The following is a 24,759-nucleotide window of genomic DNA, read 5'->3' on the forward strand; positions in this document are numbered from 1 at the left end:
ATTGACAAATGTTGATATTTTAAAGACAGAATGAGAGAGCTTACTCATTGTGAGTACCAATGGAAGGTTGTAGATTGCTGTATCTAAGACAGGTACCTGCATCACTCTAGGTAAAAGTAATATTGAGTTATTGAAGGACGAAATGATTCTGGATTCTCATCCATTGCAATTATATGGATGAAATTTTGGGTGCATTTCAAAGGCTGATATTTCAAAAACTGATTGAAGGAACGGGTAGATTTCAAGCACCAATAAAAGCTTGAAGACTGCTGTATTCTAGGTACAAGTATCGATGAGTTATGAAGGGAGCAAATGATTCCAGATTCTCATCTATCGAGTGGGCCATAGACTCAAATCTGCAATCACTTTGAAGGCTTATATTTTAAAGAGAGATGGAGAGAGCAGTCTGATTCCAAGTGCCTAAATGGGGATGCCCATTTGGTGTCTGCAGAAATCAGGGCAATGTTTAAGGCCATTTGTTCTTGCCAAGGTCCGTGTGGGTAAATGTCACTCATTCAAACTCTTCTACTCAGAATATTGATTGTGGCATCATTCAAAACTGGACTTAACTGAGATTACCTCTAGTTTAGTAATAAGTGAACAGTGTTTGCAGCAGTGTATTTAATCAGCTGGACCAGTTTTTCAAAACCTTACCACTGAGTGCAAGCATGAAACCTTTTGCTTAATTTTCTCAACTATAATGTTCTTGCAATATGAGTACGACACTTCCCACTATGTGACGACATGGGCCAGGGCTAGCAGAGTTAATTTCAGTTTTTCTCTCCTACCATTCAAAGGCAGTTGAGGGGAATTATATATGTATATGTAGGTCAAGATTAGGGGTTTGGGCTAGGTTAGGGTTTCCCCAACCTCCATGGAGCCCTCTAGAGGACACACACGGCGCTGGTTAGGTGAAGGGGAAAAGAGCTGGCTAACGGCTTACAAAGGTCATCAGGCTTTACAGAGTGGCATCTTTAAGTTTCCTTTTTCTTTAGGTTTCACTTGAATGAGGTTCGAACACGGTAAGTGTTTTATTTCTTCAGCTTGAGGCTTTATCTTTTCTTAGTTTTATTTCTTCAGCTTGAGGCTTTATCTTTTAGGTTTCCAGGTTGGAACGTCAGGATTTTTAATGAATGCACTGTGCACGCAGAGAGGGATCACTGCAGCAATTTCTCCTAATCTATAACATCACAGTCATTTCACTCTTTCTCATCTTGTTTGTTTTTGTTTCTCCTAAAATAGCTCAATGCCTCTCATTTTCACGTGGCAAACATCCAGCAGAGACAAGACAGGAAGCGAGAAAACTTCCTATCCAACAGCAAATAAGCCACGTGACCGATCTCCCCGGGGGCCTCCAGCCTCTCGGGTCGATGGAAGGTAAACGTGCATGATGGTTTAACAAATATGTTTTCTATTTTGATTTCCAGTGGGTCACAATAATTACTGATGTTAAGTTTAGGTGTTGCGGCTAGGGAAGGATGCCCTCACTCTCCAGGGAAAGCTCCAGAATGACACACACGGCGCTGGCTGGTTAGGAGGAGGGGAAAAGTCCCGGCTAACGACTTACGTAGCTTAGCGTTAGCCAGACTGGTGCACGGTCCTGTGGTGTGCCTCCAGAGTCCCCAGAAAGTGAAAAGCACCTCCAAACTCCACATTTCACCTCATAACAGCCACAAAAGTGCATTACCTCTGCGCTGGTTCCTTCTTCAAAACAAACAAAAGTCAAACTATTTACACATCTTTCAGTTGTTCTTTTCCAAAAGTTTCATTACAGGGTTAAGATATAGGGTAAACGCTCGGGCTAGCGACACAAATAACTTTTGATAGGAAGGTGCAGCGTTGGACTCGGGGTGGAATTTCCAGCGGGGGGGTTAGGATAAGGGAAAAAGAGCTGGCTAACGACTTACAAAGCTCTGCGTTAGCCAGTCTGCTGCACTGTCCTGTGAGTCTACAGAAAGTGAAAAGCACCTCCAAACTCCACATTTCACATAATACAGACACAAAAATGTATTACCTCAGCTGGTTCAAGAAATTGGACTCCACTTTTTCTTTTTTTTTCTTTTTTTTAAGCTTTAAACATTTTACTTAGAAAGGCACAAACTATGATTTCCTGGTAAATTATTTTGATGTAAGAAATAAAATCCGAAAGACATTTTGTTTTCTCCAAGTAAACAATACGACATAATTTTTCAGCCATAACTCAGATATAAACGTTGAATCTCCATAGATCAGTCTTTATTAAGTTGTTTTCTTAATTGTTAAGGTAAGGGGGTTAGGAGGAGGGGAAAAGTCCCGGCTAACGACTTACGTAGCTTTGCGTTAGCCAGACTGGTGCACGGGCCTGTGGTGTGCTTCCAGAGTCCCCAGAAAGTGAAAAGCACTATTTACACATCTTTCAGTTGTTCTTTTCCAAAAGTTTCATTACAGGGTTAAGATATAGGGTAAACGCTACCATCACTCGGGCTAGCGACACAAATAACTTTTGATAGGAAGGTGCAGCGTTGGACTCGGGGTGGAATTTCCAGCGGGGGGTTAGGATAAGGGAAAAAGAGCTGGCTAACGACTTACAAAGCTCTGCGTTAGCCAGTCTGCTGCACTGTCCTGTGAGTCTACAGAAAGTGAAAAGCACCTCCAAACTCCACATTTCACATAATACAGACACAAAAATGTATTACCTCAGCTGGTTCAAGAAATTGGACTCCACTTTTTCTTTTTTTTTCTTTTTTTTAAGCTTTAAACATTTTACTTAGAAAGGCACAAACTATGATTTCCTGGTAAATTATTTTGATGTAAGAAATAAAATCCGAAAGACATTTTGTTTTCTCCAAGTAAACAATACGACATAATTTTTCAGCCATAACTCAGATATAAACGTTGAATCTCCATAGATCAGTCTTTATTAAGTTGTAGGGGGAGGAGGGGAAAAGTCCCGGCTAACGACTTACGTAGCTTTGCGTTAGCCAGACTGGTGCACGGTCCTGTGGTGTGCCTCCAGAGTCCCCAGAAAGTGAAAAGCACCTCCAAACTCCACATTTCACCTTATAACAGCCACAAAAAGTCGCATCAAACTGAAGTGCTGGTTAACTGTGAAATAGCACAGTCTGCGGCTGGGAGGCAAAACTGGAAACAAAGTGGGTTTTTAATTTTTCTTTTGTCTTTAGGCATTTCCTTGTTATAATGTCCCTGTGTGTACCGTTCCTGTGTTTTCATGTCACTTGTCCTATTTTTATCACCCAGAAATAATTCCTGCTCTCTGCTGCATATAAAAAGTGCATTACCTTTGCATTTGTTCAAAAAATTGGACTTCACGAATCCTTTTTAACAAAAAAAAATACTTGCTTGTTGTACAGCCATCTTTACTTCTGTAAAAACATACATAAGTAGTAATCGATAAGTAGTCGGACGAACATGTCTTGTAATACAATAAGTCCTTCACGTGATAGGACACATAGTTTTTGTAAATCTCTCTCAAGCCATCCCTAGTTAGTAACGTTCATTCCTACCACAATGTTTTGATTAGTGTTGACTAAGTTCAGTTGCATCATCACAACCTAAGATATTTATATTTTAACTAACTGGCGGTTTTGGTGTGAAACGAAAGTTAAGATTTTAGCAGTTAAGAGTTAATTCAAAGTTACCGTGTTCAGCTGGTGCAAAAGCCTGCAAAAGCATTAATCTAAACTACAAATGCAAGAAACGGGCGTGGCATCACACAAATTAGACTGTACTATTGTAAAAAAGAATTGAATCTGTGAACCGCAGCTTGTAAAGGCATGCTATGTATTTGCCTTTCCTTTCTACAAGTTGTCTTTAACAGAGCATCTTTTTCAGATAATGGCTGACAAAAGTGGAGTGGAAGATGGCACCGACTTCAGTCCAGTAAGTATGCCTTAAATAAATTTGTAAATCTGTATGTTTACACCATGCATAAATTATTGACATGTCATTGGATATTTTCCATGAAATATTGGGCTCTCTTGTGACTAAATAATGTGGACAACTGTGTTGCCAAATAAGTCTTTTTGATATTTCCCATAGTGCACTCTGAGTATTTTAATTTAAATACTTTGTGCCTAATAGGATGAGATGAAAGTAGCTTTTACACTTTTCCTTTACAGTTTCAGCACAGCAACCACGCCAGGATTTCATATATTACAAAATATTACATGATTAAAATTATTAACACCATGACTAAAGACAGTTTTGTCATTCAACCTAATTATATAGCTCTCAGCATTGTTGTTTAAATAATTCCATACTGATATTTCAATGAATAGTGTGCGTTGAAATATCAGTGTGGAATTATGTCAAACAGGGCAGTGAATGCTATATCACTGGCTGGAATTTTGGAGTTGGGGGAATCTCAGTGTATTGTTTATTGTATATTTGTGAATTGTGATGCATCAGTCAGGTTTAACAACTGTTGTATTGTGCCATTTTGCAGGAAAGTGACCTCTGGGTCACCTCTGTTGAGGAACACCACCTGCCTGTGCCTCCTCCTCATCCTCCTCCTCCTGAATTACCTGAGGAAGATGACAACGTAATGTATAGTCTATACTAAAAATCAATTAAATTCACATCCTTATATGCAGTTTTTATTTACTTTTTTTTCTCCAGTACTTTGCAGATGATGAAGATGAGCCCATGGAAGAAGGAGACTGATTTTTTATAGTTCAATGAAGGCATGGATTTGTTCATAAAGGAAGTTTTAAATTCTACATTCAGCAGTCAGACAAATATGACCTCTTTAGTTATAACATTAACATTGAATTGAAATCCTTTCTGTATCTGCTTGTTGTTTTATTTAATTGTAGTGCCAATGGCCTGATTAATTTTAAAAGCAATATATTTATATAGTTTAAATAAGGCATACATTTTTATTATATTATATATAATATTTTATATATTTTTGTTTAAATAAAGAAAATAATCTACTCCTCTCCTTGTATCTTTGTATAAGATGATATGTGTATGATATATTTAATCTGTAAATAGTTTTGATTTTGAATGACGTTTCAGGCAGAAACCCTCTACCAGCAGTCACACAAATATGGCCTCTTTAGTGCATCCACACAAATATTTTCAGTATTCTGCTTATAGTTTTAATTTATTTGTAGTGCCAATTACATGGTTAATTGTAAAAAAAAAAAAAAAGAAATAAACAACCCTCACACAGGCAGCCACAGATAGACTGGTAACCACAGACAGGACAGGGCCTTGGTGGGCCATTTTGAGAAGCCAGCTTTGGAAGGACTATTGCATTAGCGTTTAGGACAGGACAGTTCAAGCACTGCAAGTCGAGTGTCTTTACAGGAAGGTCAGTGAAGTAACAGAATATATAACCACAGATACAGGACCAAAAATGTTTGGATAAAGTGTGTGAGGATCGAGGAAGACTTGAGATATTAAACAGCAATTGAATAAGCGTTAAGCAGCACGGAAATAGTCTGCTGTCGCATCGGAATCCAGGAGAACTCCATAGATTAAGGGATTTCGAGTCAGTGAGGGTCGAGCGAGGGGTGGTGGGTGCAGGGGGGCGCCAACCCCAAAAACTAAAGAATATTAGCTTTTGAGGATTAGTGCTCAAAAATAATGAAAGCTGGGTTTAGGCAACACTGTGCTAGAACAGGGGTAGGGTTTATATATATATATATATATATATATCCCCCTATTCTGACAAGAGTGACCTTTGTCTTATTCTAACCCCAGTTTGTGTCCATTTCCCTCAGATGTAGTGTAGTAGATGGCATGAAAAGGACAACACAATGACTAGTGTTATTTTGTTCTAAGATGTTCATTTGGCTCCATCTAGTGACCAAATGTGTATTCTGCAGCATGTGAGCTAAATTCTGCACTAAAAAAGTCACAATGTTAGCAATGATAAACAATATCACAATGTTAGCAATGATAAACAATATCCAATTAAAATAAAAAAAGACAGAAGGAAGGTGTTAAATTCAAAGTATTGAACATTTATTAAATTGAACATGTTCAACATATTTGATTAGTCACACCACAATGAAAGGAATATAAAAACATATTAACATGAAACAAGAAAACATACACATAAAACCAAAAAGATATTCCATAAACAAAATTTAAAAAATCACTCTGCAGTGTCCATTGAGTAGCTAGTGGACCCAGGAACACGAGCTGGTGGTGGCTCTGAGGTCTCCGCCGTACTGGAGGTGCTGTCCTCTGACTCTTCAGCGGCTTCTTTTTTCCAGGCTTGTTGTTTTTTGCCTTTTCCCATCTTCTGAAAGACCAATTAGTGAAAAAATGGTAACAGCATATTAGTGGCACTGCTCGAATGAGGAGCAGATCTGCTCTGGTGAGGGAAGCTTCTCTGTTAAAGCATTCCATAATAGCTATGAGCTGCCACCCAGTCTGACAATAACCATTAAACAAAGTAGTAGAAGTATTAGTAGTGGTAGTAAACTTCAAACTCACCAGATTGCACCTCTCCCTGCTGGTGGGTCCCGGTCTGCTTTGTAAGGGTGGACAGCTCTCTTATCAGCACCCTGTCCAGGGACATTATCTGTGCTGCAGACAGACGGACCTGAGGAAGAAATACAGTCATACATTGAGGACCTTGAAGACATAACACACTATACATTCAAAGACAATCTGTAATAAAAAGAATGTCATTCAAAGACAAATCTCTTCAGTTTTCATCGACTAAAATGAATTCATTATAAATGACAACTATTCGACATACATTTTTTTGGCGCCATTAAAACACTAATGAAAATCCCTGCCAAGATTAACACTGTTTAAATGCAGTCCCTCACAAGTCCCACCCCGATAAATAAGTAGTAGCTGTATTTAGAGAACAGTAAACGGTCAGGCAGTACAGGTATTGCATCAAGTTCTGGCGAACTGAGGCAGGCAGTGATTAGGGGTTCCAATAGCTAATATAAACCTGAAATAAACCCACTGGCTTGGAGGGAGAAACAGACGACGTTTGTTTTCTCACGAAAGCTCAAAGCGACGAGCTTCTTAATCACTGTCGCTCTTTGCATGAGCCTCTTTCCGCTGGATTGCAGAGGAACGCTTATCTTCTCCATGTTGCTGGACACAAGTACAAAATTAACAAGGCCGTTGTTTAAAGAGTGGCATTTACAACACATATGAGAAATGGAATAAAAAATTATTATATTATGTTGGAGTACCTGGGGCTCAGTCCAGCGATCTTCTCCATGTTGGATGAAGGTGCTGACACTGAGATGGTGTGACCCCGGGGTCGGTGGCCTCCGCTGGGGAGATGGCTCCAGGTGGCTGCACTGCTGATGGAAACTCTAATCTCATCCTTGCTTCTCCACTTTGAGATGACACTACACCTGGGCTTTCACCATCTTGACTCTGACCTGCCAGTCCATTAAAGTCCCCTGTGTGCTTCCCTCCACCTTCTCTTTCTCAAAACGAGGCTGCTGCTGCTGAGGCTTGCTGTCTGAAGGTGTTTTGGGCCTCGATGCGTCTCCTGGCAGTCTGGGACTCTATACCGGCCTTAGAAAAAGCTTCAGGTAAGGTTTGGAGCTCCGGAGAGGAACTGGACTTGTTAAGTCCGTGACCCTGGGACTGAGTGTGGGTCTGGAAGGGAAGCTCGAGCCCCTGGCTACCTGGTGTGGAGGGTCCCAGAGCGGGCTGGTCAATGGGAATCACTCCCTCGCTCACCTCCTCCAGCGTCGACTTTTCATCATCCTGACTGGAGGTGCAGTACGACTGGAAGACAAAAAAGTAGAAGACTATTTTACAGATAAAACATGCCGAACCACAGAACGGTTAGTAATGTGCAGAATAAAAACACTGGTGGGCGTGTGATTATGCAGAAACAAGGGTGGGGAAACCCACTTAATAGGAGTGTGGATGATTAACAACAAGCGGTGGAGATGCTTGTGAATACTATTTTCATCTTTTCACAGCTTGTATGTGGTTAGAGACAGTACGGCCACAACAAGCCATGTGAATGAAAATGTATGTGTTGTCTTTATTACTTAGCATGCTGTAGTACACGTGGTAGTTTGTGTGTGGAGAAAAACAAAAATACAAAGAGTGCACCAACTACCTACCCTGCTGAGCGTTCCAGGCGGCGGGGTCTTTGAATGAAGATGGGATCTGAGGTCATTGGCTCAGACTCTTCACTCTCTGGCCAATCAGACGGGGTGTGTGCTGTGGTGACCCCTGACCTCCTCTCCAGCACCACCACCAGAGTCTACAGCAGGACACATCAACAACCAAGTGGGTTATAGGTGGATACATGCACACAAAAACTCAATCTCTGATCAACATTTGATTCTTACTGTGTACTTGAATGTAGATTTTACAAACAAACACAAAGGCAGTCATGCAAACACATGAACATGACCTTCAGTCAATTCAACCTACAAACACTGACATCAGAGCCAGACAGACACTCACTCCCTCTCTCCTTCTCTTCTCGGAGGTGGGCAGGGAACAGCCACTGCCTCTGTGTTGGGGGAAAAGTTAGGGGAAGGGTAAACTGGACTGATCATCGGCCATCAGGTCGACTTTGTTCCGTGGTTCAGACAGGACGAGCACGGCTTTGTTAACCGGAGGAAGCTTCCTGTCACGTCAAAAGAAAACTTGGTTGCACCTGCTGAAAAGGCTCATGCGCATTGGTGTCTACTGAGGACTACTCGGAGGTGGGCAGGGAACAGCCACTGTCTCTGTGTGGGGAAAAAAGTTAGGGGTAGGGGTGGGGTTCTTATTTTTCCTTCAAATATCTTAAAGCTAAAAGGGAAAACCCATCAGGGTGCTAGTAGTATAATAAACTCTCTGCCGTCTCCACTGAGCCGCCCGCTGTCCTGTGAGGGACAACCAGCAGTAGGTGGTCACCCGGCAACATGAGGCTGTGGGGGTGGTGGTGAGGATCCACCAGCTGCAGTAATTTCCCTGGCAGCCTCACCACACGGAGCTGCTTCCTCACTATCTTGACTCTTTGTTGCCAGGCTTTTTCATTGGCTGGTTCCTTTCTTTCCAGCTTCTGAAAGACACATTAGAGAAAACCTACAAGGTTAGACTTACACGAGGAATCTGTGTCGGTGACTCAGTGCTTTAGACAAATAATGGCAACAATAGTAGCATTTTAGTGCCACTGCTGGACCGAGGAGCAGATCTGCTCTGGTGAGAGAAGTTTCTCTGTAAAAGTTTTCAAGATTAGTCCTCTCTCCCACCTCCATCACTCAATCACCCCCCCCCCCCCTGGATTAATTTTCCCAGGCCTGTTAGGAAGGCAGAGTAGCGGTTCGAACCATACTCATTTGATAGAATGGCAACCTTATTGTTAACCTGGAGGAAGTGGAGAGGATGAAGGTATAAAGTCAGAGAGTGTATGAATGAGTTGACCGTAATATTCAATCATATTCTCACCTGACCGGCTCCTGCAAACACCACTCCGATCTTATGGGTGTCACAAGGAGGCATCTGGTCACTCACCTGCCACAGCGATTAAACGCAGTGAACAACACTTTATACGACGCACTGGAGCAGATTCCAGGTCAGTCAGAGAGGTCAACTAACCTCAGTTTTGGGCAGCAGCCGCGGCTTGTTGGCTTTATCCCCAAAGAAAGGAGAGTGGTACAGCTGGAGGAAGACAAAGCTAGAGGAGACAAAAAGTAGTAGACCGAGAGAAAAACCTGAAATAAACCCACTGGCTTGGAGGGAGAAAGAGACGAACGAGCGACGAGCTTCTTAATCACTGTCGCTCTTGTCTCCACTTTGCAGGAGTCTCTTTCCGCTGGATGGCAGAGGAATGGCGATGTTCTCCATGTTGCTGGACACAAGCACAAAATTAACAAGGCTGTTGTTTATAAAGTGGCATTTACAACACATATGAGAGATGGAATAACATTTTTTTTATTATGTTCGAGTACCTGGGGCTCAGTCCAGCGATCTTCTCCGTGTTACTGGGTCTGGGTCGACTGTGGTCCCTCTCCCTCCTGGAGGAGGCGGCTGACACTGAGATGGTGTGACCCCGGGGTCGGTGGCCTCCTCTGGGGGAGATGGCTCCAGGTGGTGGCACTGCTGATGGAAACTCTAATCTCATCCTTGCTCCTCCACTTTGAGATGACACTACACCTGGGCTTTTGCTCAGGGTCGCCCCCAGAAAATTTTCCCTGGGGTGGCTGAAAATCCTGGGGTGGCACACTAAACCAAAAGCCATAACTGAATTTCAGGAATTCTATTATGCAGTATATAGAGTTGAATACTACATAAAAATGTGAGTTAAGGCATGACACAATGAATTACTTTGGTTTCTTATTTTAACGTTAAAACTGTCTAATGTCCGTAGACTAAAACCAGTTCAGTTAACATTCCATAAAAATCCTGTTTGATGTATTATCTGTTTGTGTTAGGCAATTAATTGTTCTTTAAATAGGTAAGTTGACCCTTTCCTTAAAAAGATAAATACAGCTTTTATTTGTAGGAGTGCACTGACGGGGAGGAACAAAACATTTACTGGGAACAAGCCTACTAACAAGATTACAGACATCATGGAGCATAAATATTTTTTCTTTAAATTCATGCTGAAATATACGATATTTGTAAACATACTATGTTTGGTGTTATTCTTGTTACAAACAACTAGGATAGTTATTCTTGAAATATCCAACTTTTTAACAACCAATTTCAGCAGTGTCATAAAACATAGATACCAGTAAAACTAGCATACTCTCTCTTGCTTCTGTGTTTTTTAACATGTCAACAAACAGCATGGCTCCATTATAGGACGTAGCTTTCACTCACCAGAGCTGAGGCCCCACGCGAGGAGCAAGGCAGCTCGGCGGTGTTTCCTCTGGCCAAACTTCTGGCTGACTGAAGTTTCTCAGACAGCCCGCCGACTCGTCTTGGCCCCGCAGTGTTTGGTGTGCTGCTCAGTGGAGCGCCTGTTGGCGCAGCCCAGTTTGACAGCATCGTCCAGGTGCCTCCCGCTGTTGTCACGTTGTGCAATCGTCTTAGAAAGATGAAGATGAAGACATGACGCTAACAGCCGGTCACAAGCGGCGCTGTCCGGGGCTCCGGTGTTCCTCCGACGTTAGCTTGCTGTTAGCGATGGTGCTAACCTGTTGCTATCTGCAGACTATCAGCTCTCACACACAGTACAACAAACTTATAAACCAGCCGGGCTGCTGACTGTCTCTGTACATTCATTAAATGAGACTTTTCTTTCTTCTGCCGCTGGTCGCTGCCTCCACAAGAAACACTAGTGATGTGCCTCGAGGCTTCGAAGCGCGTGTTCAGTGATGCGGGATGATTTTTGTGAAGCGCGTATGGAGGCTTGTGTTGATTAGTATGTGGTGACGTTCGAAGCCTCGCGAGCCGGCCGTACTGACCGATTCAGGAAATGGTTTGCGGGTTTGGCGTGCGATTCGAAAGGAGCAGCAAAATGCAATGGACCCTCATCAACATTTTATGTACTTCTGAACTTGAAATTTAACACAATTAGATTTTTATCAACAGCTCATTTTAAATGACTGAAAAAGTTTATCAACTTATGTCTGAGACACACCTTATTAAAAAGCTAATCAGTCATGAATTGGCATTACAAACATCATTTATTAATTCATTCAATTCAAAGCTTCACACACCAAAGCCGTGTTGCCATTATAATCACTCTGCCTGTTTTACATTTATTGTCCACTGGATGGCACACTAGAGCAAATCAAGCACCGTGAAGCTTCGGCCCATGAGTGAACCAACTGGATGGAAAGCTTTAGTGTTGAAGCTTCATCTCGCCATAACTAGAAAACACACACAATCGGAACAACACCGGTGCCCGTCACCTGTCAAAATTATAGAAACATGACAGGCATCTAGATGGACAAATCGGGGGCCTCTCCTAAAATAAACATCATAGTCTGTCACAGCTCAGGGTCAGCTGTTACCATCTTAAAGTGCTCTTCCCCCTCCTTTACCATATATTCTGACCACACCATGTAGTGCTGCAGGCCCACATGCTCTTCTATGAATTCAATTCAATTCAAATTAGCTTTATTGGCATGAATGTGTAACAAGAATATTGCCAAAGCATCATACATACAACATAAGAACAATCAACCATTTCATTAAACAAGTAATTAAAGCGTAAAGTAATCAAATCATATGTGTGTTTGTGTTAAAAAAAATTAGAAATATTTAAAATTAAAATTAAATAAATAAATAAAACAGTAAGTGTGTGTGTGTGTTAAAAAATATTAAAAATAAATGAATAAACAAAACAGTAAGCGTGTGTGTTGTGTGTGTGTTAAATAAATATATTAAAAATAAATAAACATACACAACAGTAAGCGTGTGTGTGTTAAAAAATATATGTATTAAAAATAAAATAAATAAATAAACAGTAAGTGTGTGTTAAAAAATTTCAATTAAATAAATAAATAGAACAGTAAGCGTGTGTGTGTTAAAAAAATAAAAATATATTAAAATTAAAATAAATGATAAAACAGTAAGCATGCGTATGTGTTAAAAAATTAAAACATAAAAATAAAATAAATAAATTTCTATCACTGGGAACTGGATGGGAGACCCAGACAGTGCCAGGAAAGGGTGCTCTGAAGGAGGGAACTTGTTTATCCACTGAGGTTGGTGGTAGGCACTGAAAGAAATGCCACCAGACAAAACAGACTTGTCGAATTCCACACCGACATTATCCCAAAATGGACCAAACAGGTTTCCATCCTTCATAGGACAGGATTTCTTGTCTGCACTCCGCTGTGCAGAAGTCTCAAAGCAGTATGCTTTCCTCTGTCCCGTGGGCCAGTACTTGGGAGCCAGCTCCTCCCTGAAGTCCTCAAAACTGACCACACGGTGGTAGGCAGACAAGGCCTCCAGCTGGAAGAACTCCCTGTAGGGAACATGAACATTGGTGTAAGGTTGTGTGTGGTGGCGATACACTATCCAGGGAGGGACTGCCAGGGTCTGCTGGTTTCCAAAACGACCCATGCACGGGCAGTACAACATGTAGCCGTTCTCATCCCACTTCAAATCTTCAGCAAAAGTCCGACAAGTGTGCAGCAGAAGTGATGAAAGTAAACATGTCACTGTGAGAGTATAGCATGCTCGTCTTTTCACCGCAATTGTGTTTCATTTCTTAGGGTTAGGGAAGGGTTAGGGGGAAAAAAGAAACGTTCATGCAAAGAAACTTTTGAAAAGGCAAAGTCACAAATGCAGCAACATGATCTCAACAAGAACATAATTTAAATAAAGAGGTAAGGGGGTAATAGCCACGATTATTATGTGATGATCCTCAATCGTGGGTGCCAGCTAAATGAAACTTGTTTCGCCGGGAGGGTTTTCTGAGTCTCTGATCAGACTGGACACAGTCCCCAGTCTGGAGCCAGGGGCGGGGAACCAGTCGCATTGGCAAGGACAGAGCCGTGGCGGACATTGTAAAGCCGGCTTTGCAAGGTCATCTAGCGAAACATGGGCCAGGGTTGGCAGAGTCAATTTCAGTTGGACTTAACTGAGATTACCTCTAGTTTAGAACTAAGTCAACAGTGAGTCGACAGCAGTGTATTTAATCAGCTGGACCAGTTGACTGGTTTTTCAAAACCTTACCACTGAGTGCAAGCATGAAACCTTTTGCTTAATTTTCTCAACTACATATGTTCTTGTAATATGAGTACGACACTCCCCACTATGTGACGACATGGGCCAGGGTTAGCAGAGTTAATTTCAGTTTTTCTGTCCTACCGTTCAAAGGCAGTTGAGGGGAATTATATATGTATATGTAGGTTAAGGTTAGGGGTTTGGGCTAGGTTAGGGTGTCCCCAACCTCCATGGAGCCCTCTAGAGGACACACACGGCGCTGGCTGGTTAGGGTTAGGGTTAGGGGTTAGGGGTTAGGGAAGGGGACTGTCTCCCTCCGAAAAGGGAAGGAGGGTGCACGGTCCATCCAGCCCTCGGACCTCCCGTAACCCCGGTCCCAAGGAGGTTCACGGGCCCGCTGACGGCGTCTCCCGTAGCGGACCTCTGTCCATCCATACATCTTAGAATGTTTAAAAACTAACTCCAAAAAAAACTAACTCCAAAACACGACAAGAGAGAGTCTCTTTAAAATTAATATATATTTATTTTCAAAAAACCAAAAAAGAACTATTTACAATAAACAAAAAGTGTGCAAAATAAATGACAACGTTTCGACCCGCAAAGGGTCTTCTTCAGGTCTTTTTTAGCACACTGAACTCTCTCCTGAGCTGTTGCTTGTGAGAGGTTTGAAGGAGAAATGAATTCTCCCTCTCCCCCCTCCCTTCCACACTCACTCATGTGCCGGCTCCGCCCCCTTGTGGCCTCAAATTTCGTGTCCGGTCTTTTCCCTCAGTAAACAGTGTTTTTAAGACAATTATAAACACAAAAAACTCTAAAATGATTTGAAACTTGTAATCCTGCTGGTGAGTATCCCTTTCATTATGTTTTAACAATTTTTAGTGGTTAAAGTCCATGTTAGATAATAGTATAAATGTTTCGTGTCCTTGAAATCCAGTGCTGTTTTTAAGCATAAAAGGTAAGCCTTAAATTAATACCAAGTAAGTATAAAGGTAAGTATAAAAGTTGCAGTTAAAAGTAGGAAAAAGGTAAGTATTGCAATTCCAACTGAGGTTAGGACTTTTTATCTTAAAAAATAAATGTAATATTCTAAAAAATAAGTGTAAAGAATTAATTGCCAGCAATGTGTGAGGTTAGGGTTAGAATAACCGATAGGTTAGGAGTCAGGTAAGTATTGATGTTGCAGAGAAAAAAAGGTAAGTATCAGGGATTAAAATGGCAAATATGGGGTTAAGGTTAAGGTTAGGATAACCGATAGGTTAGGGTTCAAAGAATAGTAGCTGTAAACAGTGAAGGTAAGTAATAGGTATATAACAGGTAAGTAATCTGACATTAATTATATTTAACATTTAACCCAAATGGTTTCATAGTCCCCAATAAAAAAATCCACTGCCTTTCTCTCTTTTTCTCTCCAAATCTGACCAAGTAATATTCCTCTGCAATCCAGCAATTCTCATAGACAATAAACCATGTTCTAAAAAGTGTTTCACCAGAAGTGTGTCCATTTCTTTCTTATTTCTGATGTTGTATCTGTGCTGAACCATACGTGTAGACAAAGAATTTTTGGTTTCACCCACATACTGAACATGACACATTGTGCAAAAAATAACATAAACACAATTCTTTGACCTAGGGCTAAATCCCTGTGAAATCCTGTGAATAGTCTTATTCTTATTATTCCTAACAAATTTTAATCTAGCAAACTGTGATTCCAACATCAATAATTTATCTCTGTTTAAGGATGGCAACTTTGCCTGAACCAGGATATCTCTTAGATTCCTATTTCTCCTATAGGCCGAAATCACCCTGGAGCCAGCCATTATGTTGCTCTGTCCTAATATGTCCTCAAAGTTGGATTTGAGTTTATTATTTAAGACCTTTCCAACCGAGGAGAACGTAGTTATCAGAGGAATTGAACTCCCATCCTCTCTCTCTTTCCTATTTTGGAAGGTCTTAAGGCAATTCCTCAAGAAGGACCTGGAGTACCTTCTCTTCCGTAAGAATTTAAATAAAATTCCAACTGCTTCCCAAAATCTGCATCCCTGGTGCAGATCCGCTTGAATCGAAGAATTTGTGACTTGACAATGCCCTTAAAAGTGTGCTTAGGATGGAAACTGTCTTTATGAAGCAGTGCATGGGTATCTGTGCTTTTAAAAAACACTTTTATATCCAATTTGGAATTACTGGTAAAATTTGGACCTTTAAAAACAGTAGTATCCAAAAAGTCAATTGACTGTTTGTTCAACTCTGTCTTCAGTTGAATGGAAGGATCATGGGAATTCAATACCTGTACAAACTGATCAAATTCCTGTTTAGATCCCACCCAAATTCCCCAAATATCGTCTAAATAGCGAAAATAATATGCTGGCTTCTTATCTCCTTTTAAAAGGGCTTGACTCTCCCAATCAGCCATAAAATGTTGGCATAAGCCGGGGCAAACTTCTTGCCCATAGCCGTCCCTTTAATCTGCAAATAGTAGTTTCCATTAAACATAAAATCATTTCTGGTTAGATTAATGACTAAAAGCTCCAAGAGCTCCTCATCTGGTCGTTTTGGATCTGGGTATTTCTGAAAGATATTTTTTACACACTGGATGCCAGCTTCAATAGGGATGTTTGTATACAGATTGTTAACATCCATAGAAAAGAAGAAAAACTCAGATGGGATCCTCAAACTATGTACAATTTCCACAAAATGATAAGTGTCTCTCACATAGGCAGGGTGTTTTGTTGATAATGGGTTCAAGTAATAATCCAGATATTCGGCTGTAAAATAAGTCTCGCTCCCACAATCAGAGACAATTGGTCTCCCCGGGGGACTTCAAATGGGACAGTCCACTTTTCAGGATCCTTATGGATCTTAGGCAATATGTAAAAGAGCCTTTCCCGAGGTTCTGCCTCTCCAATTAAATATCGTTAGGGTTAGGAGGAGGGGAAAAGTACTGGCTAACGACTTACGTAGCTTAGCGTTAGCCAGACTGGTGCACGGTCCTGTGATGTGCCTTCAGAGTCCCCAGAAAGTGAAAAACACCTCCCAACTCCACATTTCACCTTATAAAAGCCACAAAGGTGCATTACCTCTGCGCTGGTTCAAAAAATTGGACTCCACGGGTCCTGTAGCTGTTGATTCATTTATCTTTAATTCAGGCCGACTTGGTCCTGCTTCACTCTGCCTTGTTGCAACGTTTCGGAGGGCGGCTTGTCCTTCATCAGGCATGACAGAGTGGTCCCTTTAAATGTCCTTTTCCTTAGGTTTCCCTTTAATTTGGTTCAAAAACGGTAAGTATTTTCCTTTTTTCTAGTTTGAGGTAAGTGTTTTCTTGTTGTTCTCTTCAGCTTGAGGCCATTGATCAAAATAATATCTGCTAATTTTGCAATCTGCACCCTATTTGGGTGTCTGACGATTAAAATCCAATTCACTTCTTAGCCTTCTCCTGCTTGAGAATTTTAAATTTCCAGTGGGTCACAATAATCACTGATGTTAAGTTTAGGTGTTGCAGCTAGGTAAGGATGTCCTCACTCACCAGGGAAAGCTCCAGAATGACACACACGGCACTGGCTGGTTAGGAGGAGGGGAAAAGTACTGGCTAACGACTTACGTAGCTTAGCGTTAGCCAGACTGGTGCACGGTCCTGTGATGTGCCTTCAGAGTCCCCAGAAAGTGAAAAACACCTCCCAACTCCACATTTCACCTTATAAAAGCCACAAAGGTGCATTACCTCTGCGCTGGTTCAAAAAATTGGACTCCACGGGTCCTGTAGCTGTTGATTCATTTATCTTTAATTCAGGCCGACTTGGTCCTGCTTCACTCTGCCTTGTTGCAACGTTTCGGAGGGCGGCTTGTCCTTCATCAGGCATGACAGAGTGGTCCCTTTAAATGTCCTTTTCCTTAGGTTTCCCTTTAATTTGGTTCAAAAACGGTAAGTATTTTCCTTTTTTCTAGTTTGAGGTAAGTGTTTTCTTGTTGTTCTCTTCAGCTTGAGGCCATTGATCAAAATATATCTGCTAATTTTGCAATCTGCACCCTATTTGGGTGTCTGACGATTAAAATCCAATTCACTTCTTAGCCTTCTCCTGCTTGAGAATTTTAAATTTCCAGTGGGTCACAATAATCACTGATGTTAAGTTTAGGTGTTGCAGCTAGGTAAGGATGTCCTCACTCACCAGGGAAAGCTCCAGAATGACACACACGGCACTGGCTGGTTAGGAGGAGGGGAAAAGTACTGGCTAACGACTTACGTAGCTTAGCGTTAGCCAGACTGGTGCACGGTCCTGTGATGTGCCTTCAGAGTCCCCAGAAAGTGAAAAACACCTCCCAACTCCACATTTCACCTTATAAAAGCCACAAAGGTGCATTACCTCTGCGCTGGTTCAAAAAATTGGACTCCACGGGTCCTGTAGCTGTTGATTCATTTATCTTTAATTCAGGCCGACTTGGTCCTGCTTCACTCTGCCTTGTTGCAACGTTTCGGAGGGCGGCTTGTCCTTCATCAGGCATGACAGAGTGGTCCCTTTAAATGTCCTTTCCTTAGGTTTCCCTTTAATTTGGTTCAAAAACGGTAAGTATTTTCCTTTTTTCTAGTTTGAGGTAAGTGTTTTCTTGTTGTTCTCTTCAGCTTGAGGCCATTGATCAAATAATATCTGCTAATTTTGCAATCTGCACCCTATTTGGGTGTCTGACGATTAAAATCCAATTCACTTCTTAGCCTTCTCCTGCTTGAGAATTTTAAATTTCCAGTGGGTCACAATAATCACTGATGTTAAGTTTAGGTGTTGCAGCTAGGTAAGGATGTCCTCACTCACCAGGGAAAGCTCCAGAATGACACACACGGCACTGGCTGGTTAGGAGGAGGGGAAAAGTACTGGCTAACGACTTACAAAGCTCTGCGTTAGCCAGTCTGGTGCACTGTCCTGTGATGCGCCTCCAGAGACCCCAGAAAGTGAAAAACACCTCCCAACTCCACATTTCACCTTATAAAAGCCACAAAGGTGCATTACCTCTGCGCTAGGGTTAGGGTTAGGGTTAGGGTTAGGGATAGAAAACTGAACCTGTCCCCCACGGCGGGAGACAGGAGGTGCACGGTCCGTCCCTCGGATGCCACCCCCCCCACGGTTCCAGGAGGCCTGGTACTGAGGTCGCTCACGAAAATCTCGTGGCTGATTATCAAAGAGGGTGCGATTACGGGAGTACCCGTGCTTCTTCCCGTAGTGCACCACTGTCCATCCTGCATCCTGAGCAGAGCCCATGATCCAAACTTGTTCGTGTATACCACGAGAAGGAAAACAAAAATAATAATACTAATAAAATTGAAATAATAAGTAGGTATCGTATAATCAATAGGAAATATAGTTATTTAAAACTGAAGTGTGAAATAACTGTTTTGTTTTTTATGTGTTTTTTTTAACACTTTAATTAACTTTTAATTTTTTAATAATTATTAGTAATTAATTGCAATGTGCCTATTCGCGCGACGTTTCGACCCAGGTGGGTCTTCTTCAGGCGTAGGCACAGAAAAGAGAGAAGGACAAACTGTAACTGGCTTGCAGACTAGCAGAGAGATGTTGCCTCTTTGAAGGTCAGAGCAGTAATGAGCCAGGAGGCCCCCTGAGCTCTATTTATACTCTGTGTCGACTTTAACCCCATAAATGCCAGTGAATAGTTTTAATACTGTATTTAAATGAATTCAATTGCTATGTATAATATGAAGTTATGTAGTTTTTACCTCTCTCTTCTATCCTTAATCAGCTATAGGAAAATATGTTTTTATCCATTATTTGATGATATTTATTCGTTTTTAAAGGTGTTTCCCATTGAACTTTGAATAATAAGTATGACAAACTGTTAATAGTTACTCCTAGAGCTTAGCTTTATACACCCCATGTTTCAATACATTTTTAATAATATTAGTTTGTTTTTAATGGTATTAATTAATTTGAATGATTCTTCATACTGTGTATAATTATGTAGCTGTGTACTTTTTAAAAAAATTGAAGTTTTATATGCCCCTGAGCTGTAGTTTTTAAATTCCGAATGATATTTATACAATTTTATCCTCTGTCAATGATGTTTATATGTTTTTAAATGCAATTTATAGATACTTGTTTGTTCATATATGCAGTTATATTGATATTGTTTTTGATATTTATTGGTTTTTAAATGCCATCATATTTATTTATTTATTTATTTGTCCAGGTTAGGTTTAGGCAAGAGGACAGAGGTGGTTAAGGTTAGGATAGTGGCTGGGGAGGGGATAAAATTAATAATAATAATCATACTCATGCAGTGGTAAGTAGATACCTGGATTATAGGCCAATTATTGGGTTTCTCTGACATTCGTATTCTGACATGCCTCGAAAAGTAAATGTAGGATTCCCCCATCATTAATTATATTTTTTGTTTAGTCCAGATGGTTGTATCGTACTTAGTAAATGGATCCATTTCCTTTCCATTTTTTTTCTTTCAGCGTCTGTCCAGGAAGAATTACTTTGAATCCCCGAAACTCTGAGATTTGGTAAGCCATGTGTGATAAAATGATTAACTACAGGGGTATGAATCTCTTTCCTATTTTTAATATTGTATCTGTGTTGCATCATCCGAGTTGAGATTGAATTTTTTGTCTCTCCAATGTACTGCATTCCACATTTACAACAGAAGATCAGATAGACACAATTGGAGGTACTCGGGCTAAATTTTTGTGAAATTTTGAAGATAGTTTTGTTGACCCTATTCCGAATGTACGTTAAACCGTGAAAATACTGTGGCTTTGGCCTGGCTTTGGCTTGTTGTGTGGGCTTGAGCCTGGCGTTGACCAATAGGTCCTTGAGAGTGTTGTTTCTCCGATAAGCCGAGATTATTTGATGGTTCTGTAGAACACCCAAGTCTTCGATGATTGATCTGAAATTGGCCTTAAATTTGTTGTTCAATGCTGCACTGACTGATGAGAAAGAAGTGATTAGAGGAATAATTTCTTTTTGTTTTGCTTGTTTACGAACGTGGAATGACTTGCGGCAGTGTCTCAGAAAAGACCTGGAGTAGCCCCTTTTCCGTAACACTGTAAACAGAATGTTGACTGCTTCCCGAAAATCATTTTCCTGCGTACATATCCGGTGAAACCGCAATAACTGTGATTTTACGATGCCCTTAAAGGTATGTTTGGGATGAAAACTTGTTTTAAACAATAAAGCATGTGTATCGGTGCTTTTGAAGTACACTTTGATGTCCAATTTTTGATCCTGTGTAAACGACGGTCCTTTGTACACTGTGGTATCCAGAAAATCAATAGATTGCTCGCCAATTACGTGCTTCAGCTTAATGGAAGGGTCATGTGTGTTCAAAATGTTTAGAAATTGATCAAAATCTTCCCTCGAATCAGTCCAGATTCCCCAAATATCATCCAAATATCTCAGGAACTTCAGAGGCTTCTTTGGACATTTAGACAGAGCTTCTTCCTCCCAGTTGGCCATAAAAATATTTGCATAGGCTGGGGCAAATCGTTTACCCATTGCTGTGCCTTTTATTTGCAAATAATATTCCCCGTTAAATTCAAAGTCGTTTCGCGTCAAATTGATCTCCAGTAATTGCAACAATTCCTCGTCCGGTCTATTGTCGTCTGGATATTTTTGGAACACTTTATTCACCGCCGATAACCCTGCTCTGGTGTCAATATTTGTGTACAAGCTGTCAATGTCAATTGTGAAAAATAAGGAGCTTGGAGGGATTTTTAGGTTTTTGACGATCTCAGTGAAATGGTAAGTATCTTTGACATATGATGCATGTTTGACTGACAAGGGGTTCAGATAGTAATCAATATATTCCGCTGTCCTATATGTTTCGCTACTACAGTCCGAGACAATGGGCCTACCCGGAGGCACCTCAAACGGTATACTCCATTTTTCCGGTTCTTTGTGGATCTTGGGTAAAATGTAGAACCTCCGTTCTCTCAATTGTGCGTCTCCTTTTAAATATTGTTTTTGCTTGTTGTTGATAAATCCTTTGCTTTTTAAAGTCTCCAATATGTCATGCACCAGTGGGATGGATTCTAAATAGATTGGTCTTTCCAATTTCTTGTAATAATTTTTATCCGTTAACTGGCGATGCACCTCTGTGATATATTGTTCCCTCCCTAAAATTACTACTGAGCTCCCTTTGTCAGCAGGTTTAATTACAATCTGTTTGTTATTCATCAATTCCCTGAGTGCTTTCACCTCGTCTTGTGATAAATTTTGTTTTTCCTGATGAAACCTGAAAAACTGTTTGAAATCCTTGTTGTCTTTTTGAATTAATAAATGTATTTCTGGTAGCAATTTGTGCGGTGGTGGTGTCCAGTTTGATGGAGGTCGAAATGGCAGTGGTGTGTCTTTTTTTGTGTGTCTGAAATAAGTTGCCAATTTTATTTTCCTGTGATAGGTTTGGATGTCCAGTTCTAATTGTTTCTTTTGGTTTTTAGTCAAGTCTATAGTTGGAACGAAGGTTAAGCCTCTGTTCAACAGCTCCAGCTGTGCTTTGGTGAGGTTAAAATTCTTGGCCAAGACTACAACATTCTGAGATGCGAGGGGTTGTGACCCCTTATCCCCTTCCTGTAGCAGACTTACGGGGCTTTGAAGTTTAAACAACCACCCCAGTGCTCCAGCATTGCTCGGGCAGTTTCCTTTGTCCAGTGTACGTGGTCTTTTTCGGTATGGAACTCAAAGGTAGGAAGAGGGGGAAGGAACGGCATATTTCTGGTAATATGCCCGTTGATTGTTTGTAAAGTCACCCGTTCCTCCCTCTTCAGCAACGCCGAATAGTTTATCAGTGGGATCCACACCTCTGCATATGGAAACTGTTTTTTGGCTGTTCTCAGTGCAGCTTGCATCTGTTTGATCGCCGTCTCCTTTGCCTTTTGTCCCCGACAGTTAATGCCAAACGAGAGCACAACTTTCTCCACTATCACGTGTTTGGATGCCTTGGAAAGAACAGACTGTGCATGGCGGAAGTTTGCACCTGGGTAACTCTCAATCTGCAGGTCCGGGATCTTATACATCGGCATCCTTGACAGGTTGGAGTCCCCAATTATGAGGTACTTTTTGCACACACACAGCCCCCATTCAGACATCTTGCGCTCTGTACTAAGTGTCTTTTCACCTTGTACATGTGTGGTTGTGGAGTGGATGTGTTGTCAATTGGTGGATCAGTTTGGGTGGGACATTGTCGTCCACCTGAGACCTGCGTGACCCGTTTTCTGTGTGATGGATCTCCGCTGTTGTTTCTTCCACAACGCCGAGAAGCGGACTGTCATCCTGTAACACACAAGTATTTTGTCTCCCTGACCTTAGTCGGGGTCTCTGCTGCTTGGGAGAATCTCGCTGAGGGGACTGGGAGCGAGACCTGTCTCTCGGTCTTCCCCTCCCGTTACTACTGGTTGTGGAGTCTCTGTCCCTTGTTCTGTGTGTGTTGGACGTGGAGCTTGTGGTTGTTGTGTAGTTGCATGCTGTGGTGGATCTGTAGTTGTGTGTTGTGGTTGTTGTAGTCTTCTGTTGTGGTGCTTGTGTCTCTACAGCTGACTCCCTGCCAGGAGCCATGGAAGCCATGATCAGTGCTTCTGCATGGTCAATGACTTCCTGCCTTATGCGGGGCAGGTTTCTGTGGGCCCATTTTACGGCCACCCCAAAGGCTGTCTTCCAATCTGGAGTCAGATCGTTAGAGGTCTGCTACCAAGGACTCGAGGCCAGCTTTGTAGTGGTCTTCCAAAATGACCAGTGTGTTATAGCCCCAGTTTTTAGCATTCCCCACTATCAAGTCCACCGTGCCAGAGGTGGGGGACGCCGGCTTAATCATAGTGGCCAAATTCTCCACCATCCGAGAGATCATTTTTGGTTCAGCTTTACCTGGTTCGGGAGTGATGTTTTGCAGGTGGTGAACCATTTTAATCACTTTGTGGAGTTTACGCACCAGCTGACCAAATTTTGGGTCAGCCGGAGTGAACGGCTGGTTCCTGTTCAATGGAAACTCCCTCAGTTGCTGCTTTGGTCGCTGGTAGGGTCTCTGACCCCGAGTTGGAAATTCCCATTCCCAAAAGCCCGGCTTTGGGTGTTCTGACGGGTCACAGCCGCATAGGACGGGACTGGGGACCAAGGTACCTCCCAGAGACCGGGGAACGGGCACGAAACAAAGGAGGCGCAGGCCGGTTAGGGATAGAAAACTGAACCTGTCCCCCACGGCGGGAGACAGGAGGTGCACGGTCCGTCCCTCGGATGCCACCCCCCCCACGGTTCCAGGAGGCCTGGTACTGAGGTCGCTCACGAAAATCTCGTGGCTGATTATCAAAGAGGGTGCGATTACGGGAGTACCCGTGCTTCTTCCCGTAGTGCACCACTGTCCATCCTGCATCCTGAGCAGAGCCCATGATCCAAACTTGTTCGTGTATACCACGAGAAGGAAAACAAAAATAATAATACTAAAAAATTGAAATAATAAGTAGGTATCGTATAATCAATAGGAAATAGTTATTTAAAACTGAAGTGTGAAATAACTGTTTTGTTTTTTATGTGTTTTTTTTAACACTTTAATTAACTTTTAATTTTTTAATAATTATTAGTAATTAATTGCAATGTGCCTATTCGCGCGACGTTTCGACCCAGGTGGTCTTCTTCAGGCGTAGGCACAGAAAAGAGAGAAGGACAAACTGTAACTGGCTTGCAGACTAGCAGAGAGATGTTGCCTCTTTGAAGGTCAGAGCAGTAATGAGCCAGGAGGCCCCTGAGCTCTATTTATACTCTGTGTCGACTTTAACCCCATAAATGCCAGTGAATAGTTTTAATACTGTATTTAAATGAATTCAATTGCTATGTAAATATGAAGTTATGTAGTTTTTTACCTCTCTCTTCTATCCTTAATCAGCTATAGGAAAATATGTTTTATCCATTTTGATGATATTTATTCGTTTTTAAAGGTGTTTCCATTGAACTTTGAATTAAGTATGACAACTGTTAATAGTTACTCCTAGAGCTAGCTTTATACACCCATGTTTCAATACATTTTTTAATAATATTAGTTTGTTTTTAATGGTATTAATTAATTTGAATGATTCTTCTACTGTGTATAATTATGTAGCTGTGTACTTTAAAAAATTGAAGTTTATATGCCCCTGAGCTGTAGTTTTAAATTCCGATGATATTTATACAATTTTATCCTCTGTCAATGATGTTTTATATG

General features: G+C 41.4%; 1 protein-coding gene and 1 long non-coding RNA gene across 2 annotated transcripts; one reads left to right on the plus strand and one right to left on the minus strand.

Moving 5' to 3' along the window:
* Positions 1-1,072: 1,072 nt before the first annotated feature.
* Positions 1,073-4,858, plus strand: LOC119890969. Its single transcript, XR_005442376.1, has 4 exons — positions 1,073-1,377; positions 3,832-3,879; positions 4,445-4,540; positions 4,618-4,858. It is a non-coding gene; the product is annotated as an uncharacterized LOC119890969 (long non-coding RNA).
* A 1,093-nt stretch (positions 4,859-5,951) lies between these two features.
* On the minus strand, positions 5,952-18,812 carry LOC119890970 (GDP-fucose protein O-fucosyltransferase 1-like). The gene is made up of 9 exons (XM_038702344.1): positions 18,615-18,812; positions 12,528-13,098; positions 10,768-11,989; positions 9,894-10,167; positions 8,419-9,793; positions 8,070-8,212; positions 7,173-7,722; positions 6,451-7,071; positions 5,952-6,256 (listed from the first exon to the last, which is right to left on the minus strand). Exons 1-3 carry the CDS (start codon positions 18,810-18,812, stop codon positions 11,883-11,885), a joined length of 876 nt encoding a protein of 291 aa, XP_038558272.1. The 3' UTR covers positions 5,952-6,256; positions 6,451-7,071; positions 7,173-7,722; positions 8,070-8,212; positions 8,419-9,793; positions 9,894-10,167; positions 10,768-11,882.
* Positions 18,813-24,759: the final 5,947 nt, after the last annotated feature.

This window comes from Micropterus salmoides, unplaced genomic scaffold, assembly GCF_014851395.1.
Source record: "Micropterus salmoides isolate LMB-PRFRI ecotype aquatic unplaced genomic scaffold, ASM1485139v1 Ms_hic_scaffold_632, whole genome shotgun sequence".
Taxonomy (NCBI): Eukaryota; Metazoa; Chordata; class Actinopteri; order Centrarchiformes; family Centrarchidae; genus Micropterus; species Micropterus salmoides.

Excerpts from the sequence above, each read along its gene's own strand:
- LOC119890970 (XM_038702344.1), bottom strand. The coding sequence starts at position 18,812 with ATGGGCTCTGCTCAGGATGCAGGATGGACAGTGGTGCACTACGGGAAG. Across the intron at positions 13,099-18,614 it reads TCTCCCGCCGTGGGGGACAG|ATTGCGGTGAAAAGACGAGC; the intron begins GTTCAGTTTTCT and ends AAATGAAACACA. Across the intron at positions 11,990-12,527 it reads GTCTCCCATCCAGTTCCCAG|TCATAGAAGAGCATGTGGGC; the intron begins TGATAGAAATTT and ends ATTGAATTGAAT.